At 46.6% G+C, this 11,474-nt stretch overlaps 1 protein-coding gene across 1 annotated transcript; it reads left to right on the top strand.

Annotated features, from left to right (window-relative positions):
- Positions 1-1,748: 1,748 nt before the first annotated feature.
- RBM41 (RNA binding motif protein 41) lies at positions 1,749-7,197 on the top strand. Its single transcript, XM_056859483.1, has 7 exons — positions 1,749-1,803; positions 2,560-2,679; positions 2,910-3,102; positions 4,306-4,510; positions 5,200-5,516; positions 6,693-6,840; positions 7,046-7,197. Exons 1-7 carry the CDS (start codon positions 1,796-1,798, stop codon positions 7,195-7,197), a joined length of 1,143 nt encoding a protein of 380 aa, XP_056715461.1. The 5' UTR covers positions 1,749-1,795.
- Positions 7,198-11,474: the final 4,277 nt, after the last annotated feature.

Here is an 11,474-nt window from a genome sequence, read left to right as displayed (position 1 = left end):
TCCTCCTCCCCCTTGCTATTGGCTCTGGTTCTCATGCCTCTTTCCCTGCCCAGTTTCCTTGTGCCATTTATACCACCCAAACTCACTTTTTGGGGGGCAATGTCTGCTCGTGCGTAGACAACCCAGGGAATGATTGTTTTTTGGGAGGGGGCCTTCACTCACATTAGATTTGGTAAAAAAAAGTCATCTTTTTTCTGAACACCTGAGGGTTTGCCTGAGTTTGTAAATCCTACAGAATAGTCCTGGCCACTGGAATTATGTGGATTTGTCTATCTGTGTGAGGACCGGCCCTTTGCTATTAGGCTAATCTTAAGGCAATTCTAGGAAAAACTGAAGGCAGCAGGGGAAAAGGCCCAACATGAGATGGATTGACTCCAGAAAGGAAGCCATGGGTTTGCAAGAACTGAGCAAGGTAGGTAATGACAGGACAGTTTGGAGGTGATTAATTCATAGGGTCGCCATAAGTTGGAAGCGACTTGCTGACACTTAACACACACGCACACTCTTTCTAACATCTTAACTCTGCTTCTTTCTGTTGTTTGCAGCCTTTTATACGCTTTCATGGCCCTTATGGATATACACTTCATGAATTTCCGATGATGTTTGCTCTGACTCCCAAGTGTGCTGCAATAAATTTTGCTAGCCTGTAAAGTGCCACTGGACTCCTGCTGTATTCGCACCCCCCATAGATGTACTGCTGTATCCGCAAGTGTATAGCACTAGAGTATTACATACAGCTGTGCTTTGAAGGTGCAGAGGAAGTTGTAATCTTTTTCTCTGCAAGAGTGAATCCTGTGTGTGTGGACATGTTTTATTAAATCCAGACACCACTTTAAACTATTTTATACAATGCAGCTTTGAGGGCAGTTGAGGGTCATATGCATAGAAAGGTAAGCATACCGGCCTTTGACCCACCTTGGTCTGATAGCGCAGGGCTCTTCTTGAGTTCTCACAATCAGTGCCGGATTTACGTATAAGTTAAACAAGCTATAGCTTAGGGCCCCACTCTCTTGGGGGCCCCCAAAAAACTTTTGTTTTTGCCAAATGCCGATGTGTTTGCATTATTAAGTTTGTTATGAATAAAAAAAATCATTTTAAGTTAGAGCTTAATAATTATTTCACTATTAATATACTTCTTAATTCACAGTGGGTAGCCATGTTAGTCTGTCTGCAGTAGTAGAAAAGGGCAAGAGTCCAGTAGCACCTTAAAGACTAACAGAAATATTTTCTGGTAGGGTATGAGCTTTCGTGAGCCACAGCTCACTTCTTCAGATATCTGAAGAATATCACGAAAGCTCATACCCTACCAGAAAATATTTTTGTACTGGACCTCTACTTCTTCTTAATTGCATTTCAGTTCAACAATTACTTTGATAAAATACATATTTTGTTACGTGCAAATGGCTTTAGATCCCTATTAGGTCCATAAATTACCATATAGCATCTATTCAACACAAAAGAACAGCGACAATTTGTTGTTGACCAAGGACAGCTGGCCATATAAAGGGCCCCATTCCCTTCAATAGCTCAGGGCCTCATCCAACCTAAACCCGGCCCTGCTCACGACACGCTGCGTGCAAGGTCTGTACCCGCTTGCAGCCCCCTTGCTAGCATTCCCGCTTTGCTTTCGGTCTGTAGTTCTCGCCCGCTGCGCCCGCCAGTCGCGCTTTCCACCGCCCTACTACAACTCCCAGAAGCCCTCGCGGCTTCGCCCTGACTCTGCCTACATCCATGCGCGGCGGATCCTGGAAGTTGAGGTCCGGCGCGGCTATAACCACGGCGGCCGGCTGCTATTATGAAGAGGTGAGCCAAGCAGGCGGTCGGCGGGAGTTGGCATCCTCAAGAATAGCGGTGTCACTTTTTTAAGGTGGGTGGAGGGCGAAGGGGTATCCTTTTGGATTTTATAATTTAGTAATCATGACTGTAATAATTAGTATACAAAGATACTCTTTTGTATTTTCTTTTTGTATTTTTATGTATATTAATTTTACTGTATTTGTTTGTTTTGTGTTATAAAAATCAATAAAAATCTATCTATCTATATCTATATCTATATAAAAAAGAATAGCGGTGGCTTCAAAGGGCGCTACCAGGAGGAAACCCCCCCCCGCTAGCCCTTGCCCCCCTCCCGCAACCCGCAGAGGCTTTACAGCTTGAGAACCGCTCTTGTCCGACCCCACGTGCTTGACAGCCTCGCGTGCCACGAGAGCAGAGTGTGCGCCGTTGTCCTGCGCTGTTTGGATTGAGCGCTGCCAACAAGGCAATATGCATGAAAGGCGGCATCCCGTGGCACCAATTAAACATTTTTTAACAATGTTAGAATTTGGATAACAAATTCAGATATGAACCCTCTCCCCGGTATATATTGGGCACCGCCCAGTATGTAGGTCGTATAGCAGAGCAGCAGAAGCACTGTCTTGCTGGATCAGAACCAAGGGCGTGTAGTCTGGCTCGTAGCCACCTGCATGCTCATAAAGGCTATTTGTGGAGAAGCTGTCAAGGGCCAGTGCCTGCTGCCTGACCTATGCCACCCCACACTCTTGTGCTTGCATTTTGCAGAGTCAACAGCAGCAGCCTTAGTGGGGAGGATCTCCTCTTGGAAGATTTGGAAACTGAAGGAGAGAGGCAGCTCAAGAGCCTTCTGCATCATCAGCTTGACACATCTGCTTCCATTGAGGAGTGAGGACTGACCCTTTAAGCACAGCAGTGCAGCAGGATGGGAGTGGGGTGGTGGTGATGGTGGTGAAGACAGAGTACCATGTAGCAAGAATACGTGCGTGCTTTGAATCTTCTGAAGCATGATGTGCACCCTGGTGATTATGATGACAGTTGCATACCAGAGCTCTTGTCCGAGCATTTGTTTCTGACCTTGTGGAATGTCCCTCTGCTGATGCTCTTTTGCATTGCAGGTGTGTGTCCAAGCGCCAGCGCTTTGCACCTGCAGCTCTGTACAAGCCCTTTGGTGAAGAAGCTGCAGGGTCTCATAGCTTACCCCAGTTCCAGGCTCTGCAGGAGAGCAACAAGGAGATTGCCTCTCTCAGGGAGCTTGGCCTCTCAGAGTCTGAGATCTACCTCTGGAAGAACCGTGCATCAGCAGCCAAGGTAATGAAGAGGGAAAATGGCACATCACAGGGTCAACGTTGTGATGTGACGTCACCCCATTGGGCAGGAATGAACTGGTGCCTGCACAGGGGACTCCCTGTACCTTTACAACTGGGTTTCAGCCTAACCTTTGTGGTTACTGGCTAAATCCCAAGCAAAATGGCTCATTTTCATATGCTAGTTTAATACCATTGCCTTATGTAAGAGTTGATGCTTGGAAAGTGAGGGAGAGGAGACATGGGGCATGCAGCTGTGGTTGTGTATGTATGATTGTGAAGGGAGATACTATGCAGCTTTCTCTTCCCAACGATGGCCTCAAACCTTTGGCAGATGGTTCTATTTCCCTTTGACTTCTATACACCATTCGTAGGTCTTCTGGGCATCTGGGTGGGACATGGGATACTGGACTAGATAGGTCTTTGGTTTGATCTAGTGCAGATGTTGCCATAATAAGGAGGGCTGGAACTGGAGGTTCTTAGGATACATGCACCAGACTGTATATTGCGCATAGTTAAATACACAGCTCATGTAGAATCAGATATGAGCATCCTTAAAATGACCAAATGTTAGACCAGGTTGGAAAAGATGACTGATCTCCAGTTTTTTAGGATTTCATTAACTTTTATAAAGAAGATGACCAAACCCTGAATCTTTATAATCATCAGCGAAAACAAAACAAATTACTTGCTGGGCTTGGTGGCAAAGGCAATGGCAAACCATCCCATAAACATAGTCTGCCTAGTAAATGTCATGATGTCACGTCACCCCATGGGTCAGTAGTGCTTGCACAGGGGGCTACTGTTCAGCAAAACCACTCTAATGTAGAGGTTGTGGCTGATCTCAGCCTGGCCAAACATCCGGTGGTTGTGTACACTTTTGTGTCCAGTTACGCATGTGTGATCCTGTTGACTTCAGGCAGAAGAAGGTTTGAAATTAGGATTGCAGTCTCAAAACCAGAAGGGTTACTGCTGTGAGGGATGAAGTGACCAGATGGATTATCTAAGGGTGGTTAATTTGTGAAACTTGTGTGGCAAAGTAGGGATGCTTTTAGTTTCAGGGGGCATAACCTGTGTGCTGGATAATCCAGAGTAATCTAACCATATTTTACAGTTCTAGAGAAAAAAGGAGATGTGAGAGCTGAGATGTGAGAGTTTATTACCATTTTCAGACAGACGCAATCTGTTGCTGTTACTGTCTTTCTAGAGTTCTGGGCTTGGGGCAGCCCCTGAAGCAATGCGGGACAGGATACAGGCTATCCAGGAGAAGATTGCAGAGCGCCAACGCATCCTCTCCTTGCCACAGCGATTTGCAGGCAGCAAAGAGCTGAGCAGGCGTGAGATGGAAATAGAGAATGCTCTTTTCCAGGGCACAGACCGCCATTCCTTCCTGAGGATGCTCTATCACCAAGGTACATAATTCCACACCTGCCCCAGTGCTGACACATCCCTGGGACACCACTTGGGAAAGCTTAAATACAAAACATTACTGCTGTAACCAAAAGGCAAGCAGAATAAAAGTAATTCATAAAATGCAAAGATCTAACCTTGAAAGCTAGCAGTACTGTTGTGATTCCCTAGCAAGAGCCACTGAGGGCATTGGTTTCTTAAAGCTACAGATGCTGCTTTTATCATTTGTGTTTTTTTTAACCCCCAATGTATTTTTCCCTATTTTAGAATTTTTTTGCAAGTCTGGGGCTTTTCTCAGGTTTGTAGAAAGATCTGTCTTCTCTGCCCATGGCCCCAATCTCCAGATTTAAGTATCCACAGATAGGGCCACATTCCTGATATCATAAAATAATCCTCAAGAATTACAGTGCAATCCTAAACAGAGCTACACCCTTTTAAATCTATTAAAGTCAATGGGCTTAGATAGGTATAACTCTGTTTAGGATTGCACTGGGAAGACACACATTAAGACAGCAGTTTCCTTATCATAGCAAAAAAGAATAAAATCTTTGACACAGCCACAGTATATCCCCAATAGTTATCCACTTGGGAGGGCAACTTGAAATCATTGCCCCTTTTGGAAATGCTTTAGCAGAAGGGTATCCCCTGGCAATTTCTTCTATGGTGCTTTTTGGTTATCTTTATGTCTCAGATGAGGTTAAGCAGAAAGCCACGCATGAGAAGGACCCAATGGCTCACCTGGAGACAGTTTATCAAGAAATACTCAGCCAAGGGCAGCCAGAATTGGCCCAGCCTTCCACAAGTGATACAAGCCCTTCTTGCTCTGGGACCCCTAGCACCTCTCTGGTGGGGCAAGACTTGACCCCGCAGTCTGCTTCAGGGCCTGTGAAGGTGACAGAACTGGTAGAGTTTGTCCCAGAAGAGGAGATCATAAAGAATCGTCTCTCAGAGGAAGAAATCCGCAAGATCCCCAGGTTTTCCTCCTATAACCCTGGTGAGCCGAACAAGGTAACTCCCTTCCTTTCCCTTGGCTGGGCTGTAGCGCAGTTGTGTGAGTGCTTCCGAAGCTCAAGAATGCCCCTCTGGTAGCTATTATGTCTTTCTGTTCCAACGTGGTGTTTCTTTTTGGCACTGATAACCAGTACGGAGAAGAGTTAATTTAGCGCATATTGATTGGATCTTATGCCCTGACCCTTCTTTGATGGTAGCAGGGCAGGATGTTGATGATGGTTCAGTCTCTCTGAATCTTAGGAAAATATTGAGTGATGAACTTATGGGCATAACCGAGTGGGAATTTCTGCAAGGCAAATGCTATTGAAATGCATTGGGACCAGCGCAAGAGCATGGTATTATGTTCATTTCAGTGGTCATTGGGCAAGAAAACTTCCCTCTGAAGTCTCATCTTGTAATTGGCAGATATGAACTCTGCCTTATACTGGGCGAGATCACTTATCCTCCTATCCCAGTAGCCTGTGTATATTTGTAGAGTGCTGTCAAGTCACAGCTGACTTACGGCGACCCTGTAGGGTTTTCGAGGCAAGAGACGAACAGAGGTGGTATGTCATTGCCTTTGACTAGACAGCAACCCTGGAATTTATTGGTAGTCTCCCATCCAAATACTAACCAGGGCCAACCCTGCTTTGCTTCCAAGGTATGACAAGATCGGGCTAGCCTGGGCCATCCAGGTCAGGGCTCAGTCTGAAAACAGCTGTCCATTGCTCAGGCAGAAAGATCTTTTCCCCGTCTTGCTATTTCTGCTCTACGTCGGAGCTATGGGCCCTCTTCTGTCCAGGTATCTTGCTTCTCAGTAACTGAGCAAGATGTTGCTGCTCTTCTCAGATAATCACACACAATTCTTTGTAGTGTTTTGTTTTGGTACTTGTGAACCTGCTTGGAGAGCCAGCGTGGTGTAGTGGTTAAGAGCAATGGTTAGGAGCGGTAGTCTCTAATATGGTGAACTTGGTTGGTTTCCCCACTCCTCCACATGAAGCCAGCTGGGTGACCTTGGGCTAGTCACAGCTCTCTTAGAGCTCTCTCAGCCCCACCTACCTCACAGGTCTTCTTCTTCTTCTTCTACAATGTGGGTTATGCAGCAGTCTGGTTGTGTGTTGTGAGCAAGTATACACGTTTCTCCTGCTGTTGAAGGCCGCTTGATACCTGTCTGTGTTCTTGGATGTGGGCTAGGTATTGTATCTGAAGAACCTCAGCCCTCGGGTGACGGTGAAGCATCTGGTGTCGTTGTTCGCAAGGTTCCAGGAAAAGGATGGCCCAGAGATTCATTTCCGCATGCTGAGTGGGCGCATGAGAGGGCAGGCCTTTGTCACATTTCCTAGTGAGTACCTAACCTCCAGTATCTTCCAGCATCATTTTGCAAAATACACCTAGATGTTGGCCAAACCTAGGAGGTTTCTCAGTACCCTGTTGTGTTGAGCATTCTGGGAAGACCCCAGCTCATCTCTGTCCCTTTGGGCCTGAATTGTAAACATGGCCTCAGGTGGAATTCTGAGTGCTGAGTTTGTCTTCCTTTCCGGTTTCAGGTGTCTTGATGGCGCAGGCTGCGTTGAAACTGGTGAATGGGTTCAGCCTGCTGGGGAAGCCACTTGTGATCGAATTCGGGAGAAACAAAGCAGGCCAGCTACATCCTGACTCGGCACCTGCACTGAATTCCAGTAGCTCCAGTTCACTGTAGAGGGCAATGGGTTCATTGGTGTTGTGTTGGTTTACCGGGTAATGCTTCCTGAACCTGGAGCTGGGAGCAAAACGGACAATAGTGTTGCATCTGGACAGAGAGAACACTTTGGGGAGAGAACTGGCAAGAATCTTTTTCCTCCAGAAAGAGGGAGGAAGAGAGAGACTGACTTTGGTGTGGAGCAGAGTGAGAAAAGCTGCTATTTTATGGTGTTTTAGAAGACCTTCTGCTAGCAAGAAGGAAGACGATCATCTCAGAAACTGGGACACAGACTCTTTTCCTTTAAGTCCAAAGCTTTGGCGGCAGCCTAGCATGTACCCATAAGTCCTTTTGGCCTCTGCTGTCAGGCCTCAGTAGGCACTTCTGCCAGAGGCTTCTGCCAACTATTTGAGCATGTGCTTGCGGGAACAAGCACAGCTACTCATCCTTGGCTGCTATTCTGTTTGCTTTCAATAAAAAAAGAAATGGAAAGATCTCCTTTTTGGTGTTTTGAGCGATATTTTTTTTAAAAAAACAACACATTTCTTTCCTTTACAAAGAAGAAGCAGTGTGGTATAGAGGTTACAGTGTTGGCCTAGGATTTGGAAGACCTCAGGTTAGAATCCTCACTGTGCCGTGAAGGCTTGCTGGGTGACCTTGGGCCAGTCATACACTCTCAGCCTGACCTACCTCACAGGGTTGTTGTGCGAATAAAATGGGAGGAGAGGAGACTTATGGTCCCCATTGGGGAGAAAGGTGGGATATAAATGAAGTAAATATAAAATAAAGTGAACACAGCCATCTTTCTGCAGCCCCAGTAAATCCTCTAATGTACTTTGGACAGTGAGGTATGTATGCCCTATATGGAGGGAGGGGGCAGGGGTCTTCAGTTGCTTTCTCTCTTCAGCAAAGGAGCAGTTGCTGTGCTGGACTGTTGAACGACACCTTGTTCATGCCCCACTGCCTTCCCATTTTTAGAGATGATTTTAATTTTGCCTCTTGAATGACCTTTGCTAATAGTCACGTTGAGTGTTCTTCTTTTGAGTGGAATGCAACAGAAATCCAGTTTCAGAGAGCCAGCATGGTGTAGTGGTTAAAAGTGGTGGTTTGGAGTGGTGGACTCTGATCTGGAGAACCCGGTTTGATTCCCCACTTCTCCACATGAGCTGTGGAGGCTAATCTGGTGAACTGGATTTGTTTCCCCACTTCTGCATTTGAAGATGGCTGGGTGAACTTGGGCTAGTCACACTCTCTCAGCCTCACCCTCCTCACAGGGTGTCTGTTGTGGGGAGGGGAAGGGAAGGTGACTTAAGGCCGGTTTGATTCTTCCTTAAGGCCGGTTTGATTCTTCCTTAAGAGAAAGTCAGCATATAAAAATCAACTCTTCTTCTTTTTCAATAGCTACCTCTCCTTTTAATGGATTGCCTGATACTATAGCCTGGTACACACTAGAGCCCTATGCATTCATTGAACACACGGGGAGGGAGAGTGGGAGCGAACCCACGTGATCGCCTGGCTGTCCGCAGGGGCAACCAACCTACGCAAAGGAAGCGGCTATGTGAACTCTTTAACTGTGACCAGGGGCGTTCTGAAAGCAGTGTCGCTGATCAAGGGGAGGGGGCGTATGCACAGTGACTTCCTCCACATAGTTATACCCTCCAGAGGACCAGGTGATCTTGCAGAGGCAGGGGACAAGGTCAGCATGCTTGGTCTCGCTCTCAGTACCCACACATTCAGTAAAAACGTAGGGCTGTTGTATGTACCAGGCTAATCTCAGGGCACAAGAAAATGTTCAAATCTAGGAGCAGCTTTGGCACCCTTTCCTGATTGTTAAAGTAAAGTCGCGGATGTTAAGTCGCGTGTTGACTACTTATGGTGCAATCATTTTGGCTGATTAACTTTCTCCCACCTGGACCATTTAAAACAATTCAGGAGGAGGAGGCTGGCAGACACACATGCCCTCTTGCTGATAGGCACATGAAAATTACTTAGGGAGATCACGATGTCATTCTCCCAGTATTGTGGCTCACTCTCTGCTGAAGAATAGTTTTTTTTATAGGTTTTTTTCCTAAAGCATCTTAGTACTTGACTTGCCCATAAGCTGTTCCGAGCTTTACGTCACTGTGGAATTTCCATAAGAAACGATTTGGGATTGCTGGAGTTCAATAAGGTTATTATCCCAATCAGAGCTGGCCTGTGTCCCTGGCTAGCCTACACTTATCCCTTCAAGGGAGCAGAACCGCTGCTAATGGAAGACGGCGCTTAGTGCATGACTGGCAGTGAGGAAGATGCATCACAGGAAGGACTTTCTGGGAAACTCAGAGAACACATCCTGCTGACAGAGGGACCAAGGCTTAATGCCAAAAAGGCCTGCAGCGCTTCCATCTCGATTGGGATTGCCAACCTCCAGTTGGTGGCTGGAGATCTCCCGCTATTACAACAGATCTCTAAGCAAAAGAGATCAGCTCCCCTGAAGAAAATGGCTGCTTTGGCAATTGGGCTCTATGACATTGAAGTCCCTCCCTTCTCCACACCCCGCCTTCCTCAGGCTCCACCCCCAAAATATCCAGGTATTTCCCAACCCAGAGCTGGCAACCCTAATCTCGGTGGACATTTTTTCTCATCTGAGGCTACATCATTTTGAAGACCAGGCATTTATTTTAGTTTTTACAAAATTTATATCCCGCCTTTCTGCCCTCATAAGGACCACCAAAACGGCTAAAAATTAAAAATATGCATAATTAAAGGACTTTTAAAAAACCATTAAGACCAACACAAAGCACACCATGAAAACAATTAAAGCTAGAGCTGAAATACATACATGAAAACATAAAAACAACCATTAAAACACTGGGCGGGCAAGCGGGATCCCCGAGATAATGCCAAATGAAACTCTTCACCTACTGGCAGAAGATGGAAACGGAAGGGGACGAACAAGTCTCCCTGGGGAGAGAGTTCCAGAGTTTTGGAGCCACACCTGAGAAGGCCTTCTCCCAGGTTGCCACCCCCCCTAATCTCAGGAAGTGGGGGCACCCAAAGCAGGACCTCTGAAGAAGACTGCAGGTGTTCTGTTCTGAGGAGGACACCTAGATTCCCTTGAGGTAAGCGAGCAGCAGACCCCAATGAAGAATGGTCTGATGGGATTGCTGTTCTAGCATCTCTCCCCCCCCCCCCAAGACAAGTATGGTCCAGGTTGGCAGGAACAGGCAACTCCTTCTGCGGTGCCCCCTCCTGAAACAGACGTTTTCAGGGGCATTGGCAGGCACTGAAGAGAGATTAGCAGCAAATCTGATTAAAGCAGGACTTGGTGGATGCTTCCTCCACTTTCCTTTTTTAACTTCAACCATTACACTTTCTTCTGAGCCTCGGAATGAGAACAGTATGAGTTCTGATTAAGGGACTGCAGTGTTGTCTGGATGAATTATGGTTTCTGCCTATGACTTTGGTGTCCTCTGCTGAACCTTCAGTGAGTACTCAAAACAGCAGACAGGAGGAAGTAATCTTCGAGCCGTTTCCTGCTTGCACCCATGTCTCTCTCTGTGCAGGAATCTTTCAAACACTTTGCTTATTTTTAAAAAATAAGGTAGCTTTGGACATGTACCTAAAATGCTGCCTTCGCAGTGAGAGTCAGGCTCCAAGAATACATGGTGAGGATTTGTGCAATGGGATGCAGAGAATAGGGTCTGTTGCAGAGCTTGGGAGTATCCCTGGAGTCAGAAAACGGGAGTTCAGTGGGAACAGAAAAGAGCCACCAACTGTGCAGGAATTTTCTGCTGAAATGTGTGTAGAAATCAGAGAGAGAGAGAGAGAGAGAGAGAGAGAGATGCAGTGCTCCAGGCATGGGACTTATTCACTGAGTACTCCACCCCTGTCTTTTTGTGTACGTTTCCCCGCAGTCCAAAAGTTTCCCCCACCTCCAATGATCAACTTGTTGAATCCAGAACTAGGCATGTGATTTCCTTCCACCCCTAGTCGCAGAGGTCTGACACCTGCCTATACAGGGAAGGGGCGCTTGCCCGTCTTAAGAAAGGCTGCTGCAGCCTTGTCTTTGAATAGATTGTTTGTGCTAGACTGCCCACTTTCTCTGCTATTGCCTGTCTTGCTCCCACTCAAGGATGAAACAGCCCTACTAGCTCACACCAACATCTATCTAGCCTAGCATCTTGTTTCCCCACAGTGGTCAACCACATGCCCCAGAAGCAGAGGCTCAGAGAGCCCCTTGGCGCTTCTCACAGCCTGCTTCAGTTTTCACCATCCTGAATAAACCTGGCCACTTTACTACTCACCCATCCTGAGTG

Source organism: Euleptes europaea, chromosome 13 (genome assembly GCF_029931775.1).
Source record: "Euleptes europaea isolate rEulEur1 chromosome 13, rEulEur1.hap1, whole genome shotgun sequence".
Classification (NCBI taxonomy): Eukaryota; Metazoa; Chordata; class Lepidosauria; order Squamata; family Sphaerodactylidae; genus Euleptes; species Euleptes europaea.
This window is presented reverse-complemented; position numbering and strand designations above follow the sequence as displayed.